Source organism: Doryrhamphus excisus, linkage group LG21, assembly GCF_037039965.1.
Source record: "Doryrhamphus excisus strain RoL-2023G ecotype Guam linkage group LG21, RoL_Dexc_Guam_v1.1, whole genome shotgun sequence".
NCBI classification, from domain to species: Eukaryota; Metazoa; Chordata; class Actinopteri; order Syngnathiformes; family Syngnathidae; genus Doryrhamphus; species Doryrhamphus excisus.
The window spans coordinates 190,001-212,302 of record NC_136377.1 but is presented as its reverse complement, the minus strand read 5'-3'; the positions used below and the strand labels follow the sequence as shown (position 1 = coordinate 212,302).

At 52.3% G+C, this 22,302-nt stretch overlaps 4 protein-coding genes across 8 annotated transcripts in view; all 4 read right to left on the bottom strand.

Moving 5' to 3' along the window:
- Window positions 1-341: 341 nt before the first annotated feature.
- Window positions 342-6,256, bottom strand: slc23a1 (solute carrier family 23 member 1). The gene is made up of 14 exons (XM_058086610.2): window positions 6,142-6,256; window positions 4,355-4,477; window positions 4,120-4,277; window positions 3,948-4,036; window positions 3,749-3,816; window positions 2,822-3,003; window positions 2,623-2,743; window positions 2,404-2,560; window positions 2,194-2,341; window positions 2,029-2,134; window positions 1,819-1,948; window positions 1,039-1,182; window positions 881-976; window positions 342-812 (listed from the first exon to the last, which is right to left on the bottom strand). The coding sequence occupies exons 1-14, from the start codon at window positions 6,172-6,174 to the stop codon at window positions 547-549; spliced, it is 1,821 nt and encodes a 606-aa protein (XP_057942593.2). The 5' UTR covers window positions 6,175-6,256; the 3' UTR covers window positions 342-546.
- A 162-nt stretch (window positions 6,257-6,418) lies between these two features.
- Window positions 6,419-12,713, bottom strand: pwwp2a (PWWP domain containing 2A). 2 transcript variants are annotated; one of them, XM_058086609.2, is made up of 2 exons: window positions 12,073-12,713; window positions 6,419-9,502 (listed from the first exon to the last, which is right to left on the bottom strand). In XM_058086609.2, the coding sequence occupies exons 1-2, from the start codon at window positions 12,678-12,680 to the stop codon at window positions 7,879-7,881; spliced, it is 2,232 nt and encodes a 743-aa protein (XP_057942592.2). In that variant the 5' UTR covers window positions 12,681-12,713; the 3' UTR covers window positions 6,419-7,878. The 2 variants fall into 2 exon arrangements, with proteins under 2 accessions (XP_057942592.2, XP_057942590.2); XM_058086607.2 differs by having other exon boundaries at window positions 6,421-9,502; window positions 11,779-12,713.
- Window positions 12,714-12,993: 280 nt separating this feature from the next.
- On the bottom strand, window positions 12,994-20,068 carry oatx (organic anion transporter X). Of its 4 annotated transcripts, none has more exons than XR_013625194.1 (17): window positions 19,542-20,067; window positions 19,325-19,468; window positions 19,148-19,214; window positions 17,205-17,354; window positions 17,053-17,126; window positions 16,856-16,985; window positions 16,622-16,725; window positions 16,400-16,554; window positions 16,155-16,323; window positions 15,966-16,089; window positions 15,783-15,898; window positions 15,652-15,706; window positions 15,426-15,585; window positions 15,258-15,366; window positions 15,087-15,161; window positions 13,591-13,718; window positions 12,994-13,525 (listed from the first exon to the last, which is right to left on the bottom strand). XR_013625194.1 is itself a non-coding variant. In XM_078787747.1 (17 exons), exons 1-17 carry the CDS (start codon window positions 19,712-19,714, stop codon window positions 13,411-13,413), a joined length of 2,052 nt encoding a protein of 683 aa, XP_078643873.1. In that variant the 5' UTR covers window positions 19,715-20,065; the 3' UTR covers window positions 12,994-13,410. The 4 variants fall into 4 exon arrangements, 3 of the variants coding, with proteins under 3 accessions (XP_078643873.1, XP_078643874.1, XP_078643875.1); XM_078787747.1 differs by having other exon boundaries at window positions 15,087-15,165; window positions 19,542-20,065; XM_078787748.1 differs by having other exon boundaries at window positions 15,258-15,585; window positions 19,542-20,068.
- Window positions 20,069-21,140: 1,072 nt separating this feature from the next.
- Window positions 21,141-22,302, bottom strand: part of ik (IK cytokine) — a 6,580-nt gene continuing 5,418 nt past the window's right edge. The window contains exon 20 of the mRNA XM_058086617.2: window positions 21,141-22,302. This exon is cut by the window's right edge and continues 587 nt beyond it. The gene's annotated coding sequence lies outside the window, so the exon portion shown is untranslated.

The window sequence follows — 22,302 nt, the reverse complement described above, 5'->3', positions numbered from 1 at the left end:
CAGGTTACTACATGTTAATACACGTTTGTCACGTTACTACACAATTGTCATGTTACTAAACGTTACTACACGTTTGTCATGTTACTACACTTGTCTGGTTACTCCACGTTACTACACGTTTGTCAGGTTACTACACGTTACTGCACGTTTGTCACATTACTACATGTTTGTCAGGTTACTACACGTTACTACACGTTTGTCACGGTACTACACGTTTGCTCCTGATGACGCGGCATCAGGAGCACCTGGGGGTTCAGCATCATGCCCAAGGGCACTTCCACACGATCAAACTGGAGCCACGTCGTCCTCGTTAGTTTCCAAGGAGATCAGGGCCTTAACGTCACAGGCAGGAGGAAAAAAGGAGCGTTTGATTCGGTCACCTGCACCACACGGACAATCTCAGCTCACGGCAGCGTTTGGGAAATGACCATTTGAAGGTTAAATTCCCTCCCGAGGTGACATCCACCATGGGGAGCAGCTGCTTTATTTCCACGGGACATACGTACAAGGGTCAAGGGTCAAGGGTCAAATGAGAAAACGTGGCGATTAGACTTTGGTTGACTTGTCGGCTTCTTCCTCTCCAAGCTCCTCCTCGTCTACGTCTCGCTCCGCCCCCATTCCGCCTTGCTCCTCCCTTTCACCGGAAGGGGGCGGGTCTTCAGACAGAGTCCAGCCTGTGAAGGTGGGGCTTATTGGAATTTTCCGGAGGCAGCGCACCCGCCGGATCAGAGCCATCCCGACAGGAAGGTCGTAGGAGGCGGACGAGGAAGACAGAGCTCTCCATTCCAGTAGACCGCGTTCTCGTCTGGAACCTGTCAGCACACAACGAGGAAAGATCAGCACCCGAGCAACTCCAGGCGGGCGGACCACCACAAGTCACCTGGGATGGTGTTATCCAGGCAGAACGCCAGGAAACCCCCAACAAACATCTCCGTGGACAGAAGGACCGTCAGGATTTGATTGAGTTCTGCCACACCTGCAAGCACACGCGTGATCTTGATCAGACCTGCAGCTCACCTTCTCCGTGGACTCCCATACCCGTGTCGATGGAGTTGGGGTGCGTGTCCAGATACGTGGGCAGAGTCAGACCAAAGAACATGGAGAAGCCCAGGATGAAAAGATTTCTGGACGAGTTGAGATCCACCAGCTGGAGGTTGGACAGACCGACGGCCGTGATCATGCCTGCCGGACACACGCCAACATGTCTTCCTGGTTCCGCTTGGAATGGACGTCCCGGTCTTACGGGCGCCAACACGGGGGGGCCACATCGGCCTCGTTCTCCACGGAAGCTGCGCGGCGGGACGATTATGGCCAGTCGCTGTCCAGCCGAGCCGCACGTGAGGTTTGTGCACGTCATGGTGTGCACGCTAGCTTGCAACGCCATCCGGACCAGAACCCATCAGAGGGAGTTTCACTGGCCGACCGACGAGCAGACGGGATGCTAATCAGGATGCTACGTCCCTGACGGTCAAAATAACACCTCCCATGTCGGCTTCCCGCGGCGATTCCACGTTGGAAACAAGAATACGGAGACGGCGAGAGAAAGCAGCAGCTTGGCAACACGGATAATCCTGGCAAGATCCGATCCTGGCAAGAGAACTCCACCCGCAGCGACCGCTTCTCCTCCTCTCGTCTACTTTGACCCCCCCGCATTCCCTCCACGTCTGACAGCCGATCAAAGACTTGGATCTGGATGTGAACGCATCGCTCGCCCGTGTCGCCGCCGCTCGCCGCCTCCCGCACGCAGGCTTTGCTACGCCTCGGCGATGACTTTGGTCTCCCCCCGTGCGTGGCGCCCATCAGAGAGTAAACATTCACCAAAGAGCGTGCAGAACATTCCTCCGAGGATGGGATCCGGCAGAGACGCAAACAGGGCGGTGAATTTCCCAACGGATCCTAACAGCAACATGATGGCGGCTCCGTACTGGACCACTCGCCTGCTGCCCACCTGCACACACCACCGACAGACATCCAAGCTACGCCAGCCTGGGCGGGGCCTGGGCGGGGCCTGGGTGGGGCCGAGCTTACCTTGGTTATGCCAAGCACGCCGATGTTCGGGCTGGAGGAGGTGGATCCGTTCCCGGTCCCTAAAAGGCCAGCGATGATGCAGCAGAGTCCCTCCGTGAAGATTCCTCTGAAACAAACGCACCACATCCAACACCTGGACGGGGGGCCAATCAGGTCCCGTCTCACCTGTTGATGGCGTGGACGGGAGGCGGAGCCGCTCCGGAGAGACGAGCGCAGGCGTAATAATCGCCGATGGACTCCACGATACCCGCCAGCGTGGCGCTCAGCATGCCCAACACCCCCGCAAACGTGACCACAGGCACCCCCCACTGGCCTGGCGGGGGGCAAGCCACAGTCTTACAGTGAGCTGTGACCTTTGACCTTGCAGGGACTCACAGGGGTAAGGAACTCTGAACCAGGGAGAAGAAGCCATGATGTCCCCACGGGCGTCCGTCCTGGCCTTGTGTCCGTAGCGTCCCGGCTCGGTGGGCAGGAGGTCGGTGAGGGTGAAGATGTAGCAGAGCAGCCACACCAGCATGATGGCCAGGATGATCTGCAACGACACCTGGGCTCACACGCTGGGCTCAGTGGGGGGGTGGGGGGGGGTCTTCTTACGGGGAACATTTTGAAGATGTGGACGCGCGTGAACTTGACTCCTTTTGTCTTGCTGTAGACGGGAACAGGAAGTGAAGTGGTCCGCAAGTACTGAGCGAACAGGACGATGAGGAGGATACACCTGCGAAGGACACAAACACGCACTTGATGCGCGACCGCAACGCCGCAATCCGGGATTGACATGAGAGGGGAGCCCCACAGTGCTGAGAGGCCCCAGTGGGACCCCGCCCGCTCTCCCGCCGTGGTGAACACGGACAGGCCGATGAGCGTCACGGTGGGCGTGATGGTGAGCGGCCCGATGTATTCCAGCAGGATTCCTGGCAGTCCCAGCACGCCGATCAGGACCTCCACGCCGCTCGCCACCATGATGGCTCCTTGAATCTGCAAGACAAACGAAAGGATGCCGACCCGCTGCGGACGGATACTATGGATGGATCTATTTCATATATATCCATATTATATGGAGGGAAAATAACACTAGCATACCCATAATGATAGCATACTCATAATAATATCATACTCATAATAATATCATACTCATATTAATATCATACTCATAATAGCATACTCATAATAATATCATACTCATATTAATATCATACTTATAATAGCATACTCATAATAATAGTATACTCATAATAGCATACTCATAATAGCATACTCATAATAATAGTATACTCATAATAGCATACTCATAATAATAGCATACTCATAATAATAGCATACTCATAATAATAGCATACTCATAATAATAGCATACTCATAATAATAGCATACTCATAATAATAGCATACTCATAATAATAGCATACTCATAATAATAGCATACTCATAATAATAGCATACTCATAATAATAGCATACTCATAATAATAGCATACTCATAATAATAGCATACTCATAATAATAGCATACTCATAATAATAGCATACTAATAAGAGCAACATTCCAAGTATCTCCAGGTCTATTTGCAACTCCTGGACACTTTCCCGCTGGGGGGAGAATATTCCAGCTGTGTGGGGGGGGCAGCGCCAAAGCCTGCCATCAATACCATTTGGCCACGCCCACATGTCACCATGGCAACAATAAAAGAAGACATGAAATGTCAAGACATCAACTTCTACTAACCTCTCTGATACGAGGTTGCCACACGTGGGACGTGTCAAGTGGGAGACTCCAATTCCCATAAATCTCCTCTGAAAACATGCACACGCACGCACACACACACACGCATGCACACGCACACACACACACGCACGCTGTGTGTGAAGTGGCGTTCAGGGCTGCTGGGGGGCTCATTGGGGATGCTGGTGAAGAAGCGACCCACCCTGGCTGGGACAAGTCCAGCGGTCCAGACCCAGGATGGCCTGTGCAGGAACGAGGAAGGCCAAAGCGGACGCTTGGAAGAGCGGCAGTCTTCAGGAGAACAACATGGAGGGACATTTCAGGGCTTTTCCGCACGTCGTCCAGGACAGCGGAATCCGTATAAGGAGTGTCACCTGATTCCCACCGTGGTCTGGATCAGGGTGGTGACCCCCACCGTGGTGAAAATGGTGCCGATCAGCTGACTGATGGTGTTCTGGTCTTGGCCCACGCACATGGCCTCCGCCAGGAGAAACGGGACCGCCACGGTTCCGCTGAAACACGTCAGGTAGTGCTGAGGACACGTGGGACATGAGAGGTCAAAGGTCAGCCCGGAATCAGCTCTAGCGGTCTGGTCCGAGTTGTGGGTACCTGCAGTCCCAGTAGAATACACAAGTACCAGGGGGGGACGTCCTCGATGGTGTAAATCATGTCTGTGGACACGTTGGCCTCTCCTATTGGCCCCTTCTTTGACGCCGGGCTCCGCCCCCGACTCTGATTGGACACAAACCTCAAAGCTTAATATTTGGATTCACAGTCAGGAGATGGGAAGACCCCGCCTCTCCCCCAAGACAGCTGGGATAGGCTCCAGCATGCCCCCGCCCTAGTGAGGATAAGCGGTAGCAAATGGATGATGGAATAAAAGCAAGAATTTATCCTTGACATGTGCTTCCGTTTACTGTGGGCCTTCCTCTCAGCAGATCACATTCTTTACACAAACCCCAAACACCACTCATTACTTCCTCAGTAACTACTCTAAATGTATGTGCCTTAGTCGTTCCTATTTCAGTAACTACTCTAAACACATGTGCCTTGGTTCTTTAGTAACCACTCTAAACACATGCACCTTGGTTCTTTAGTAACTACTCTAAACGCACGTGCCTTGGTTCTTTAGTAACTACTCTAAACACATGCACCTTGGTTCTTTAGTAACTACTCTAAACGCACGTGCCTTGGTTCTTTAGTAACTACTCTAAACGCACGTGCCTTGGTTCTTTAGTAACTACTCTAAACGCACGTGCCTTGGTTCTTTAGTAACTACTCTAAACACATGCACCTTGGTTCTTTAGTAACTACTCTAAACGCACATGCCTTGGTTCTTTAGTAACTACTCTAAACTCACGTGCCTTGGTTCTTTAGTAACTACTCTAAACGCACGTGCCTTGGTTCTTTAGTAACTACTCTAAACAAATACACCTTGGTTCTTTAGTAACTACTCTAAACGCATGCGCCTTGGTTCTTTAGTAACTACTCTAAACGCATGCGCCTTGGTTCTTTAGTAACTACTCTAAACGCATGTGCCTTGGTTCTTTAGTAACTACTCTAAACACACGCACCTTGGATCTTTAGTCACTACTCTAAACGCATGCTCCTTGTTTTTTTAGTAACTACTCTAAACACATGCACCTTGGTTCTTTAGTAACTACTCTAAACGCATGCGCCTTGGTTCTTTAGTAACTACTCTAAACGCATGCGCCTTGGTTCTTTAGTAACTAGTGTATTTTAGTGTCGGGTATTGCCAGTGAGACCAAAATGAGCATCCGGGCTGTGTGTGATGAGTAAGTGGTTGTGGTGAAGAGGGTGTAATACACAAGGAGCACCAAAGTGTGGCGCTGTAAAGGCCCCCCAAACCATAGAAGAAGAAAGAACACATGCCATGGGAGGCCATCTTCTGCCTTCCAAGGCTCATCTAGACTTAGGACAAAGTGGACTACATAAGACAAAACACCGATTCATGTCCGTCCAAAGACTCCAAATATACCAAAGCTCACTTCTGGTCATGTGACACCACCGGGTCGGTAACCCAGCGGTACAGCTGTGCCAGAACCCACATTAAATGTTCACTGGACCGGTATCGGTATGGTGTCCATATTCTGTGGACTTTGATGGTCCCGTTTGAGGTTTAATGATCAACCAAGAGTCACGGTGACCTCGGAAGACCAGAGCCTGAACATCCTGATCCTTCCTTCCATGACTTAGCTTTAAGACTTGTCCTCCTCAAGAAGAACATCAGCATATCGATACTTCTTCATGGGTCATGCTCCTCACGGGGACATGAAACAGCAAAGCCTTCAGGACTTTGCCGGTCCACAAGTGGGCAAAAACATCATTGGTCATGGTTCATTGCGTCCGCAGGCAATAATCAATATGGACGTTACCTTGCGGTCGTCTTGCGTCTGACCGGCAGCCATGTCAAGCACGGGAAAGTGGCGGCGGCGGCGGCGGCGTTTTCCAGTCGATGATGAATAATCTTTTCTTAGTCTGTGTGGACTTTCACCTGGAACACAAACTTCTTCATCAATTAGTCTGCTGAGGCGTGTCGTCTGATCAATGATTACACTTGGCTGGGCTGTAAATAGATGAATAATTGATGAGTAATTGATGACTAATTGATGAGGGACTGATATCACCTTTGGTGAAAGGAAGCAAGCAATCAAGCACATTTCACAACATGCAACATTTTATTGCACTTCCGCTCCATTTCTACAAACAAGCGCCATACTTGTAGTCCCCGTGCTATGCTAGGCTAACAAGCTGATCTAAAGGGGACCAGACAGGTGAGGCAAGGGGGCGGAGCCTCTCCACTTTCCTCCAATCACAAGCTTTCCGCGAGTGAGGCAATCCATGAAGCTGCTCTTTCTCTTCTTTTCGTCTTTAGAAAAAGACCTCAATTGTCATTATTGATCGAATCCCCGTGATTGACAGCCGACCAATGGCAGCGCAGGACGTCAGCAGCTCTTCAGAGAGGCGGAGCTGCAAAGAAAGACACACTGGTGACTGATGACATCATCAGACAGGTTACGATGTCACACGGCGCCTCGGACGCCACTGCTGCAGTGCATGCCAGGGGAAGGATCACGTGGACTTGGTTCAGGTCTTTTGGACCGGGACCGGACCAGCAACGGCACCCAAGTCACCCAAAACCTGCCTAGAAGAGTCCCAGTGAACACTTGCGTCACGACCGAGTCACGTGCTAACATGCTAACGTGCTGTCAGTTAGCTGCTGGTGTTTTCCCACTCTGGTTGCTGCTGACATTGAACGCACCATCTAGCATCTACCATGGAACATCTACCATGGAACATCTAGCGTCTAACATCTGTTTGCAGGTAAGAAAGTCTGACAGCGGGTCCATCGGGAAGATCGGCACAGGAGAAGAAAAGCTCAAATGACCAGAATTCCAAGACAACTTTTATTCGGTTCAAACATCAGGAAAAACATTTACACAAATGCTGTTCAGAATTTTGCTCAGAATCTCTGATCTGCAAACAGACGGGAAAAAGAGTCCAAAAGTCAAGAAGAAGACAAACAGAGAGGGAAAAGACACCACCATCATCATCACCATCATCATCATCACCATCACCATCGTCATGACGAAGGACCGAGGTCTGGGACGGGCAAATAGGGACAGAGTGAGACATCACAACATTGTCGGAATTTCGAGCCAATCACACGGACTTCATTCAAAACAGTCCCGGGACCCCGTGGACCTGATCCAGGACTCTTCACACGGTCCTGACACCCTTTGGGACCCCGACCTCGGTTGTGAAGCGTTTCACAGCTTTGATGGGTTTTTAGTCTCAATGTGCTCCCCACCGTCACAGGACAGACCACTGACGTGTCCCGCTGGAACCAGGAGACCAGAACCACATCCGGAGACCAACTGTCCAACGTTTCCATCATTTGTGCCGACTAAGCTCGGCCCAAAGACTCTACGTGATTGGCTGCTTGGATTGTGCCTAGCGAGCGCAGACTTGAACCAGACGTCCAACGGGGACCTGCTGCCGACACTAGCAACCCACCCCTTGACCTACAGGAGGAACCCAACAAGAACCAGAACCAGACCCAGACCCCATCTGCAAGGGTCAGTCTGTCAGGGGCGTGGCCTGAGCTAGCGCTACGTTTCAAACTGGGTGAGCAGCGCACGCACTTCGGGCGTCAGTTGTTTGGCGGCACTAGCGGCCTCGGAAATGGCGCGGCGGTACGGGCCCTTCCTCTTCCTGTCAAAGCGGGACTGGAAGCTCTCCAGGAAGGGCGAGAGCTGCGACAGCGGCAGGAAAGAGGTGGTGGGCGAACCGAACCAGGACACGCGCGCTTCCTGCACGGCCATGACGGCGTTGGCGCGCCGTGCCACCGTGATGCCCAGCACGCGTGCCGGCCACCAGGGGAAGCCGTAGATTTTGGCCCAGACGATATCGCCCACGCACACCGTACGACCGTCGGGGAGCAAACACTTGGACACCGACTTGGAGAAGACGGAGGAGGACGACGAAGACGAGGAGGAAGAGGAGGAGGATGTGGAAGACTTGCGACGCCTTTTCAGTTCACCTCTTTCATCTTCCTCCTCCTCGCCGCCAACCTGCGTCTCCACACAAGGAGGACAGGAAGAGGAGGGGCACGGAGGCACTAAGGAGGGCGGGTCTTCAGGGGGAGGGAGCTCTGCCGTCTGTGTGACGCAGCAAGGTGGGGGGCGGGGCTCAGGAGGAGGAGGAGCCTCCTTACCCCCAGCAGCACAATTAGAGGGGGGCGGTGTTGGGCTGAGGGAGGGGGGCGGGACCTGGACCAGGCTCAACGTGGGGGCGGGGCTTGAGGTTGCCGAGCGAGGGCTGTGTTTAGGCGGAGAGGAAGAAGAGGGAGCCTGAGCGTCGTCGGTACGATACCTTTGGGGTTTGACGCGCATTCGAGGCGGCAGCGCCGTGTGCGAGGTCGGGCTGACGAGGGCGGAGTTAAGGTGCTGCAAGCGGCGGGTGAAGTGGACCTTCTGGTTGTGGCTTTGTAAAGCAGCAGCTCGGGTCGTGGCCTTGGCCCCATCTTGGTTCTGGTTCTCGTCTTTGGTGCTACGAAGCGGCGCCGGTGGCGAGTTCCTTGCCAGCTTCTTGAGAACGTGGCGTGCCTTGGCGCCATCCACCGAGGAGGGTCCTTTCGCCAGAACCTTCTTAGAGTTCAGCTTTAGACGCATGGCGCCGGGCGTGGCAGAGGATGAAGCCACACCCCTCAGAATGCGGCCAGCGGAGGATGATGAAGCCGACACGCGTATCCCTGATGGCGTGCGTCTATCGGAAGCGCCGCCGCGGCCCCCCTTGTCGTCGCCCCGCAGTCGTTTCACCTCAGAGGACATGGGCCCCTCGGCTGGCCTCCGTCGGCGTGAAGCCTCCTCGCCCCTCAAATCCACCGGGCCCCGGCGCCCTGCTGACGTAACCACGCCTTTGCACTTGTCGCACAGCACTTGGCGGGGGCGGAGCTTGATGGCATTCATGATGGACGTCGGTTCCTCGCACCGGTAACGCCGTTTGGGTCGTTTGATCTTACGAGGCGGGGGCTGAGGTAACGCCTGGTTGTAGGTGTCTCTGATGAAAAGGGGAGGGGGGTACGGCGCCCCCTCCTGAAACAGCGGCGGCGGCTTAGTCGTCCAAGGCAAAGGAGGCGTGTCACCGTTGGCCACTTCCTGCTTTGGGGACCCCTCACTGTTGCTTCCCGACGTGACCGACATCTGAGGGGTGGGAATTCCATACGGTCCGAACCTGCACACACAATAGGACAAGCTTAGCAACGCAAACGCCAGATGTTTTCCACCTGGGATGACGCGGCATCAGGAGCAACTGGGATACTTCCACATGACCACGCCAGCACGGAACCAAGGACATGAAGTCAGTGGCTTTATATTACTCTGGGGGTCCGCAAAGCTTTCATGAGGTGGATTGCCCCAATCTCGGCACGGTGGGGGCTCCTCACATGGGGCCAAAGGCCCCTCCCACAACATGGACGATGCTACGGACGAGCAGGAAGTGAAGAAGATGGTCCTGCTTGACGCTTGAGGCGGATGACCTTATTTGATTCCATGAATGATGACATGCACGGCCGACACTAGCAGGAGGCGGAGTGTATGGCCTGTCAATCACAGTGCTGACACGTGGTCACAGGTGTGCTGGAGCCTATCCTAGCAGACTGGGGGTGCACTGGTCTCCAGTCAATCCCAGGAAACACACACATGAACCCCAAACCGATCCCTGCCCAACTGTTAGTGACGCCCGCCGTCGCTTTCCGCGCCTTCAAACTGAAACGGGCGTGGCCTATTAGGATGATTGAGTGAATCACATGATGAAATAGACAGGAAGTGGATGAGGACACGGTGGATTGACATGTGCATGCTCTCTCTGCCAACATCTGTCTCAACACCTGGGCGTGTTGGTTCTATAGCGGAACGAAAGGACAGAGTGAACCCTCCCGTCGGTCGTTCGTCGTCTTTGTCCCAGCGGGTGGAGGCGTGGCCGCTGGCGAGTCCACACACAGACCGGCGGAGGTGAGGAGGAAAGGTTTTTACACGTGCACACATTCTGCCCCCACCTTGACTTGCAATTCCCAGTGGGAATGTATGTCATTCATTTATCCCATGTAGTTATGGCACGCCCGGAAAACGTGGAGACTAGTTGGCGCACCGTTTGACTTCTGTGTGTGCATAAATCACAAAATGGGCATGCACTGCCCAGGTGCCTAGGTGTGAATGTATGATATACTGTATTTGTGTGTATACCTAGGTGTGAATGTATGATATACTGTATTTGTGTGTATACCTAGGTGTGAATGTATGATATACCGTATTTGTGTGTATACCTAGGTGTGAATGTATGATATACCGTATTTGTGTGTATACCTAGGTGTGAATGTATGATATACTGTATTTGTGTGTATACCTAGGTGTGAATGTATGATATACTGTATTTGTGTGTATACCTAGGTGTGAATGTATGATATACCGTATTTGTGTGTATACCTAGGTGTGAATGTATGATATACCGTATTTGTGTGTATACCTAGGTGTGAATGTATGATATACCGTATTTGTGTGTATACCTAGGTGTGAATGTATGATATACCGTATTTGTGTGTATACCTAGGTGTGAATGTATGATATACTGTATTTGTGTGTATACCTAGGTGTGAATGTATGATATACTGTATTTGTGTGTATACCTAGGTGTGAATGTATGATATACCGTATTTGTGTGTATACCTAGGTGTGAATGTATGATATACCGTATTTGTGTGTATACCTAGGTGTGAATGTATGATATACCGTATTTGTGTGTATACCTAGGTGTGAATGTATGATATACCTAGGTGTGAATGTATGTTATACTGTATTTGTGTGTATACCTAGGTGTGAATGTATGATATACTGTATTTGTGTGTATACCTAGGTGTGAATGTATGATATACTGTATTTGTGTGTATACCTAGGTGTGAATGTATGATATACTGTATTTGTGTGTATACCTAGGTGTGAATGTATGATATACTGTATTTGTGTGTATACCTAGGTGTGAATGTATGATATACTGTATTTGTGTGTATACCTAGGTGTGAATGTATGATATACTGTATTTGTGTGTATACCTAGGTGTGAATGTATGATATACTGTATTTGTGTGTATACCTAGGTGTGAATGTATGATATACTGTATTTGTGTGTATACCATGTGCTAGTGTATGATATACTGTATTTGTGTGTATGCCTATGTGTGAATATATGATATACTGTATGATGTGTGTATACGGTATATATATATGTATATATATATATGATGCATGTATACTGTATGTGTGTGTACGCTTTATGCAGGATTGTATGAGTGATATACGTGTGTGTATACTGTATGTCTGCGGGTGTGACATACACGCGTGTGTATTACACACTTATGACGTCATTTGGACGGTGCATTCCATTGCCCTGTTATTAAACGTAGGCAGCCCAATGTATTGAAAGGATCCACAGGCCGCCATGACGTCACGACTTTACCTTTTGGAGACGTCCATCAGAACCCCGGAGAACACCTTCTCGCCCAGTCGGAACGACACAACCAGCGCGTCATCGATGACGTGGTCCAAGCAGACCCGGACTTCGGAGCCGAGGCTCAGGTTCTGCACGCAGCCGAGCCGCGGACCACCGGAGGTGGCCTCTTCTCCAGCAGCTCCCGGCAGTGTGGGGATTTCCTCCGGTTTTACGTCCAGCTCCGGGGACCGGCATGGCGGGGGCGGTTCCCGTAAGCCGCAACATTGCAATTGATCAGAACCAGCCGGGTGTTTGACGTACCCTCCGTCGGGATCCCCGGTACCGTCCAATATGGAGTCTTCTCCGGAAGAGGGGCTACGCTCGGGTTGGACCAAAGCCGTGTAGCCTCGTTCCCGGCCGGCGGTCTCAACACGGTCCGTCGTCACGTTTGTTGTCGGTTCCGCCGGTTCCACCAGAGACAGTCCAGCCTCGGCACCGGGCGGGGGAGCCGGGAAGGAGTGCAGGAAGACGACGGAGGGCTGCGCGATGATGCTGCCGTACGCCGCCTGAGCAGACACGTTCCAAGCAGCTTCCGGACCCCCCGGCACTCCGGGGGAGAACCGCTCGGCGCCGACCCGGTCCAGTGGAAAGTTATTCATGAGTTCATCGTTCGTGGCGTTCTCACAGAGGACTTTTCCCGCCCCGGGCTCTAGCTCCGGCCTGACATGGCGGCGTTCCTCCCCGTCCCCACCATCTCCCGATGGTGGGCCGGACAGCTCCACAGCTGGGTCCGGCTGCAGCACCCCTTCGGCCTCGTGGGAGATTCCTGCGCGTCCCGAGCCGGTGGGCCCCGGTTCCGGTGGGCCGTCGTCGATCGTCGCTGTTGTCAGAATCACCGCAGCTCCTGGCTCAGTGGCCACAGCCGCCATTTTCTTTCGCTGTGCAACCAACCCCGCACAGTCCCGCCCCCGTAGAAAGATAGCGGGGAAAAACGCCCCGCGAGTGGTAGGCGAGGTTGTCAGTCAAATGAAAGACTGAAAAGGACCCACTCAGAGGCGGAAGTATCATGACGTCACCGAGAGCGTTCGTCTTTGCGAAACACAACATCTGCCAGCATCCGATTGTTCGTCACTTTGAAAATGGCATTTAAATCCAGCAATGATTGACGCGCATTCCAGTACGCCTATTTATTTGACAACCATTTTGAATATGACGTATCGAGGTGTAAGGAATCAGACACTTAAGGGTCCACGTGTATTTGCACCCAGACCAAAAATATTGACGTTTATTTTTCCATTTCCTTGACAAATCTCCCATCATTTAAACAGTGGTTCATCCTATCCCCTACTTAGTCCTGGGATGTTGCTTTATTTATTAGCCCTAATGGCCTCTTTTCAAAACATTTCAAAAGGGCTTGCCTTCGACTTCTATTGTATTCCATGTGGAGCCAAAGGACCTTCACGTGTGACTGTGACGTGTTATTTTCACCAAGCTTATGGTTTCATGTGTTTGAGAGGAAGTAAAAGCCATCCCAGCATGCCCGCGGCCCTCGTGAGGATAAGCGGTACAGCAAATGGATGGATGGAATCTTAAAAATGTGTTTTATTCCTTTTACCATCAAATCAGTGATTGAGCAGGAATGTTTCAAAGCGGGACGTGTCAAAGAGCGTTGAGGCCACTTCCTTCAAGTTCCTTCACTTCTTTGAAGGACACCGCTTGCTCATCTTCTGAAGATGCTGCCTTTGTCTTCTGGTAGGCCGAGCCTTTGCCAGACCTTCAGAGAGAACATTTGTCACACGATGGCTGACCTCCAAATGTCCTTCAAGCGCCGCTGCTCACCATCTCTCCTCCACGTCCTGGATGGTGTCTGGCAGTGGAACGTTGAGCGTCTCGGGCAGGAAGCAAGCAAAGCCTGAGGCTACCACAGCCGCCCCCCCATAGACCACGCTGGGCAGTGAAGGGAACACCTGGGGGGCCAGGAGAGTAGTCTTAGTTTGGATGTGACACGCATGCTTTTCCACCGTCCAATAACCAAACCGACCTTGCACATGAGTCGGTGAGGAAGCACCTACTGCTTCCAGGTCTGTGATAAGTCAATTTCCTTATTTGCAAATGGAATATTTTCATTGTTAGAGCAGAGAAAACCTTCTTAATACGCTTGAACATTAGAGCTGCCCAGACATGAAATAACACCCCTATAGTTATCTTTACATGCCAATTCCCCAATATAGTAGACATAATATAGACTCAGGTGTCTTGGTAAAGTTCCTGGTTCTGGTGGTCCCATAAATGGTGTACATGACTGCCGCCTAGTGACCAGTGGAGAATACTACACATCCCCTTGTGACGTCTGGGTTACATCTGGTGAATGCCTTTGATATTTGACTTCATTGAGCAAGTACAAATGAGGTACAGTCCTGTTGAGGATGGAAGGAGTAGTGGTTAGGTAATTATAACTCATTTACTAATTATAAGCGTTACGGTATAGATTAGCATATTTTCAGAATGAGAATCGGTCGTCTTAAGCGGCTGTGATGAACGAAGCGTTTTTTTTGAAAACGTGTCGCGTCAGCAGGCTTTACTGCAAAGGTGCTGAGATGTTGCTTTTGACCCCCAGACTCAAGTCTTATTCTGTATCGGGGCGCCAAACTTTTGGACTCACGGGCCACATTAGGTGAAACATTTGGTGGCATCAATCAGAACATACTTGCTCACGGTGCAACGAAGTTAACGCATCACATAAAACAACTAAGAGCTAAACGTAACTGAAAACAGTGAGTTCAAAATGCCCGCAAAGCATGCAGGGTAGTCTGGCTGCAACATCGAGAGTATGCTAACTCATCCTGACAACCCCATCAACATATTTGCCAATCAAGCAAAAATGCGACAAAATGTTGGTACTACAAGCTACCCAGCATGCCTTGCAGCAGGAATATTTAAGCCACCGATTGCCTGTGACTATTTTGGCCTGTCAAGCATGCCACAGCACTGCAGGTCACGTGACAGGCTGGTCAAGGATGCAAAGAAGAAAAGGACCATGGAAACGCCCGGCGGGAAACGCCCGGCGGGAAACGCCCGGCGGGAAACGCCCGGCGGGAAACGCCCGGCGGGAAACGCCCGGCGGGAAACGCCCGGCGGGAAACGCCCGGCGGGCCGCACTTTGCCGCCTCTTATGTACAGGACGTCTGCTTTCAAGGGAAGAGCATGACCAAGATGACCGTGGTGGTCTTCCAATCTGCAGGAAGGCCAGGCTATCCTTCCACGGCATCTGTGTCGTCCTAGGGAAAGACGGCCATTATGCCATTCGAGAGACTGATTTTCACTATGAAGTTGACCTCGTCCAGGATGAGAACAGCCGGCGCCGCCATGCTGCCAACTCTGGCCATGGTGGAGACCAGACCCATTCCAGTCTGCCTACCACACACACACACACACACACACACACACACACACACACAGCGTCAGTCATGAGGCGTGCGGGCGAGGCGGCGCTGATGGTGCGGTACCTGATGATGGTGGGGTAAAGTTCGCCCGTGTACAAATAGACGGTGGTGAAGGACGCTGACAGGAAGGCCTTACCGAGACACGCCAGCGTGGTTCTGACGGTCTGCATGTCTGCATCACCAAGCGGTTAGCGACTCCAACGATGGTCAGCGTGCGCTGCTGCGTCTTACCTGTCGGCACCAAGATGTTGGCGAAGATGATGAGGGCGGACATGAAGAGGCACGAGGCCTGAGACACTCTTCTCCCGAGGTAACTGAGCATGCCCAGAGCCACAAGCTTGGCTGGGAAATCCACGGCTCCAAAGATGATCTGGATCATGTAAATACTCAGCTGGACAAATGAAAAGCCGCTCAACATTTGAAGGACGGTCCCGGCTGGTCTCCTTGGCTAGCTTACCCCAAACTTCTGCAGGTCCATGGCCAAGCCATAATACGCAAAGCTGGTTGAGAACCTGCAGAGAAAGCACCATCACTGTGGTGGCCGCTTCTCCAGCGGTGGTCTCCGTCAACTCGTCTTCAAAAACTGACCAGACTGCGATGAGACACACAGAAATGCGCCTCATTCCCGGAGTCCTCACCAAGTCGTAGGCGGTCATCATGGTCTGAGAGGACTCCATCTCTTTCTTCATGTGAGAGTGAAGAACCTGAGGTCACACGCAAGCCGAGTCAACCTCTGCCCGGCCGCACCAAAGCATGACGACAACACGCTACCTCCAGCGTCAGCTTGTCCACCACTTCCTGTTTGCCGTTGATTCGAGCCACTCGGTGAAGGGTCTTCAGCGCCTTCTCCGATTTCCGCTTCAGGACCAACCATCGCGCCGACTCAGAGTACCACCTGAGCAGCGAGAGACTTTGGTCATGTGACCGGTTCCAAAGAGAGACCCGCGTGCGGAGACCCACCAGCTGTAGGCAAAGAACAGGAACTGGGGAGCGCAGACGACCAGCTGCAGCTTCCTCCAGTCTCTCAGCCAGTAAGCCAAGCCCGCCAAGATCAGCTGACCAAAGGTGAAGAAGAAGGAGGTGAGCGTGCCCACCAGCGTCCTGGCTTTGGTCGGAATCCACTCCACCTCTGACGACAAACAGCAGGCGTGACCGACCGCAGACATGCTAGCGGCGCTCGAAACGCTAAGGAGGACGGGCAGTACTCAGGGAGACGGAGTTCAGGATGACCCCCGACACCGCCATCCCGCTCAGAAACCTGAAAACGCAGTAGATGGAGTAAGACGGCGAGAGGGCGGAGCTACAGCCGAGGATGCCCAACTGCAGGTAGGACCAAACAAGGACGGTCCGCCGGCCAAACCTGAGGGAAACATGCCAAGATGGAGACCTTCTGACCAACGGGAGAATGCCCAAACGCTGCCACTCACCTGTCAGACAGGCCGCCATACACGATGGCGCCTGATAGAACTCCGCCCATATATATGGTCTGGATCATCTGCTTGAGGGGACGCAGCGAACAAACCAGCTCCCACTGAGGACAGAGAAGACACATCGTCCTTCAAGCTGGGGATGCTCTAGGCGTCCACGGCATTCGGGTCTGGACTTCCCGTCCGCCCTGGCAGGTAGACCTGCTTTGGTTTGACTGGGTGTGTTCTTGTGACCTCGGAAACAGTGGTGGCGAGGAACTCGGAGCGGTCAAAGGTCCATCCGTCCAAGCAGCTTTCCGTGTGCAGGTGGCTGGTGTTAGCAGAGCTGTTAGCCGCTAGCAGATGCCACTGAGGGGTCACGAACCTGCAAGAAGCCAACCTTTCAACCTTTAGCCATCCGCATCCCGCCAGCCGCCAACATCCAGTCCCACCTGCTGCAGCGGTCCAGGCGTGTTCCCGAGGAGTCCAGAGGTATGAAGGCCTTCAGCGCGTCTGTCTGCTCCACCTGAAACACGCCACCTTCTTACACTCGCCCCCCCTCGCGCCCCCTCGCGCCCCCACCCGACACCACGACAAGACGCACCTGCAGGAGGCTGTGATTGGCCGACAGGCTGCAGTGGTGGGAGGGGGTTCCGGAAACAAAGTTGTTTAAAAGGTTCTGGCTCGCCATCAGGAGGCCCGGGAGGCTGATCAAAGTCACGTGGAGCCACTGGTACCGCCCAAAACCGCCCATCTGGGGACCCCAAAAGGCAAGCACACGTCCGACTCAACACCAACACTTCATCTTCGGTAACACGATGCCGGAGCGACACGCCCACTTTTACTCAAAACCGCTCTTACCTTTCACCTCTTTTGGAATCCATCTCCTATCTTCTGTATGTCCACCTACATACCAGCCTCCACCCCGATGTCCATGTCCACCTACATACCAGCCTCCACCCCGATGTCCATGTCCACCTACATACCAGCCTCCACCCCGATGTCCATGTCCACCTACATACCAACCTCCACCCCGATGTCCATGTCCACCTACATACCAGCCTCCACCCCGATGTCCATGTCCACCTACATACCAGCCTCCACCCCGATGTCCATGTCCACCTACATACCAACCTCCACCCCCGATGTCCATGTCCACCTACATACCAGCCTCCACCCCGATGTCCATGTCCACCTACATACCAACCTCCACCCCCGATGTCCATGTCCACCTACATACCAACCTCCAGACCCCGATGTCCATGTCCACCTACATACCAGCCTCCACCCCGATGTCCATGTCCACCTACATACCAGCCTCCACCCCGATGTCCATGTCCACCTACATACCAGCCTCCACCCCGATGTCCATGTCCACCTACATACCAGCCTCCACCCCGATGTCCATGTCCACCAACATACCAACCTCCACCCCCTGATGTCCATGTCCACCTACATACCAGCCTCCACACCCCGATGTCCATGTCCACCCCGATGTCCATGTCCACCTACATACCAACCTCCACCCCGATGTCCATGTCCACCTACATACCAACCTCCACCCCGATGTCCATGTCCACCTACATACCAACCTCCACCCCGATGTCCATGTCCACCTACATACCAGCCTCCACACCCCGATGTCCATGTCCACCTACATACCAGCCTCCACACCCCGATGTCCATGTCCACCCCGATGTCCATGTCCACCTACATACCAACCTCCACCCCGATGTCCATGTCCACCTACATACCAACCTCCACCCCGATGTCCATGTCCACCTACATACCAACCTCCACCCCGATGTCCATGTCCACCTACATACCAGCCTCCACACCCCGATGTCCATGTCCACCCCGATGTCCATGTCCACCTACATACCAGCCTCCACCCCGATGTCCATGTCCACCTGCATGTCCATATGAACATGGCTGTAGATGTGCACATGACGGTGTGGCGTGCTGTGTAACATTGACATGTTTGATGGCGGGAAACATTGAGGTGTGACCAACATGTGAAACCAGAAGACGGGAGGAAGGACCAAGACTTGGACCACGGCCGTATGTGTACCGTATGAGTAAGATGTCCCACGTTGGCTGTGTACATACATGATCCATAAATCCATGGAGCACCTCAGTGCTCAGCTGTGTGATGACGAGCGTGACGCGGGGGCCACTCAGGGACGGATCAGGTACGCAGGAGCCTATCCCGTCCCGGGGGGCTTTGGGCAAGAGAAACTCCCCAGAGATTCCAACCCAGATCTTCCACGCCTGACTGTGGCCAACATGCCAACCACCTTTTAGTTCCCGATTAGCCGTCGTCACGCACGCCATCATCACAACAGCAGTTGACTTGGCCTCCGACTATGTGGCCGATTATCCCAGTGCGGGACAATCAACATTCCCAAACGCACCTGCATTGTTCAAACGGCCATCTTTGTTCATTGTACCCCCCCCAGTAGTGAGCAGTAACGATGAGAACAACAGCCATCATTGTGGAAAGGAGCATCATCTTTAGCAGGCTGGAGTGATGGTGCGATTCCTCACCTCCTCCAGCAGCTCGCTGAAGCCCATCCTGCTGTGGAAAGGCTTTCCGGCTTCTGACACAATCAGCCTGGAAAGAAAAGTCCCGTCTCAACGCTGAAGTCACATCACAACTTCACGTCAGCATTTGGAGTCTGCTGACACGTCTTAAAGGATTAGGCTGCCAACATCCAAACTTACACAAAAGAGGATTTCCTCTGACTTGCACCCAGCCGGAACCGGGACCGGCGAGACTGGCAAAGACTGGGACACGTTCTCCTCGGGTGGAGAGACTTGAACACATCACCGAGCTCTCTCTCTCTCTCTGTCCCTCGCTCGCTCGCCCTGTTCACGTGGTTGAGTTAATGTTCCCGCGAGTCTGGCTTGCATTAACTCTGCCAACATTTGTGTTCCATACGTCTCATCAAAGTGTACAAGTCCGACACGACAGCCGTGCCTTGCTTTCCTGCCGTCTGCCGACTCGTGACTTTGCCGTCTTCTCCTCCTCCCTCGCTGACTTGGAATCCTAGAAGCAACAAACAAAGCAGAGGGCCGGACTCGGGGAGTCCAGGCCTCCCGGTGGTCCCGCATGCCCGGGTCCAAGGTCAGCAGCTGAAGAAAGCACTTCTGCTGTCCTCGGACACGTGTTGGTGGGGTGCAAGCGGCGTGTTCACGTGTTGAACATTGACGGCTCACGTTAAAGCCTACAATGATTGCTAGCTTCCACGGAGACTTTTAAGAAGAACAAACATGACTTGTCAGACTTTTGAAACCTCATGGATGGACACACATGACCCTTTCAAGTCCATCTTCTTACGGTGCGTTCAGGTGCAGCAGCCCAGCAGTTCAGCTTTCACTGAAAGCCCCCAAAGACGGAGGAGAGCACGGTCAAAGTGCTTTGACCTGAGCTAAGAAAAGGCACAACGAGACCACCAAGATGGAAATGTCCCAAAGTCACCTGATCAACCATGGCTTCCTGTTTGAGGCCATCCTTTTGGAGGTCCTCGCTGGTGTGCACGTCCCCACCTCAGCGTCCCGTGGGCGAGCCACTCCTCATGGTTGAGGTGAAGTTGCTCCAAATACTCCACAGGAAGGCCACGCTCCTCCTCTCTCCCATGATGGATCAGACGCTGCATACACGGCCGACGGGCGAACAAGCCGACTCGCCTGACACGCGACGGGTTCTTCTTTAAGCTACCTGCGGTTCAGATCTCAGGTAAATGAGGGCGTCCAAGGAGATGTCCTCCTCAAAGTTGCTCAGCAACCATCTGTGCCAATCCTGGTAGACACTCCATTCCCTCTCACTCAGGTTCCCACGCTCGGACGGGTTGGACGCAAACACGTACCTACACGCGCACAACACACACCATGAACACGTACAGTACCGCAACACACACACACAGTTAGCGCTTGTTTTGGGAATTCTGAGGAGTTATACGACGTTTGTATGGATATGCTTGGTGATAGAGTCCAGTTCTCTACCTGGGAGGTGTAGGACCAACCACCGGTTTTGTCATAAGGCATGTGAAGCAAATTTCCTCCGCTCTTCTGGGAGGAGGTCAGCTCCTGGCGGGGAAGTTTGTCATTTATTTTGAAAAGACGTGTCTGTCAAAGGCATTTCCCCTCACCTGCTAAACGTTGCACCACTTGCCCATGGGTTCTGGAATGACCTCCCACCCTTCTGAAGGACACGCACAAAGGTGGACTTCTCTACCGCTGGAGACACAAGAAGTCACCTTCTGACTCGGTTCCATTGAGGATGACCAGTGACGTCATCACTTCATCAATCGTATAGTATAGAAATGTAGACTAAATGATCCCTGCGACTAATGGATGCCATTCGTTGAGATGATAAAAGATGAACTCGCCGATATTTCCTTCGATTGAAATCTTTTCGATTCGGCGGGGGAGGTTTAACGGTATGCTCGGACTCTTGGAAAAAAGCGCGGGCAATCTTTGGTGGAGTCGCCATGTTTACAAAGTTCACTTCAGGCTGCTTGTTTTTGTGTTTGTTCACGTCTTTGTTACAATGCTGCTTAAGAGCGTCTTCATTTAACCCCGCGCGTGGAAAAAGCCTGGTGACGTATTTCCGGGAGGGATGGGCTCTTCGATCCATCGAATTGTTCACACGTAACTTATTTCGCATTTATATCTTTGAACATGTTTCAAAACTGATTACTAGATTGGAGGTAGGGGCGCCTGTTCTTATTTAACTTTTTATTTTCTGTAACAACAAAAACAAGTCTGTGTCGTGTGCTGAGACCCCCACCTTCGTAAGAATGAGCCGCCCCATGCCACGTGACCAGGATACCGCCCAGAGCAGTAGGGATTTTGTAGACCAGGGGTGGGCAAAGTTTTTGACTCGCGGGCCGCATTGATTTAAAAAAAATTGATGGGGGGCCAGACTATATATATAAATTTAAATAAATTAAATACATTTATTTATACATTTATAAATACATTTATTTACAAATTTATAAATACATTTATTATAATTATTATTCATTCATTTTCTACCGCTTTTCCTTGCAGAGGTGTTGGAGCCTATCCCAGCTGTCTATAGGCGAGAGGCGGGGTACACCCTGGACTGGTGGCCAGCCAATCACAGGGCACATATAGACAAACAACCATTCACACTCACATTCATACCTATGGACAATTTGGAGTCGCTAATTAACCTAGCATGTTTTTGGAATGTGGGAGGAAACCCGGAGAAAACCCACGCATGCACGCGGAGAACATGCAAACTCCACACAGAGATGGCCGAGGGTGGAATTGAACCCCGGTCTCCTAGCTGTGAGGTCTGCGCAATAACCACTCGCCCACTGTGCAGCCATTATTATTATCATTATTATTATTATGTGCTTGTGTCCCTTTTTTCAGGAGCACTTTGTAAACAACAGACCACATCAAATAATGAAATTGATAATACTTTGGAAAGAACGGGGGGGCCGTATTCAAACACTTAGCGGGCCGCATGTGGCCCCCGGGCCGTAGTTTGCCCACCCCTGTTGTAGACGATAAAAAACCCTTCCTACCAAACACACATAGTGGTGGGCAAAACCGGATCATTCCGGTCCATTCGGTGAAAAGATCCGTTCATTCCGTTCAATTGGTCCTTAGCCTGTGATCTCCAGCTGTGCATAGACCCGGTCAGCTGTGTCGAGTCAGTCCGTTCA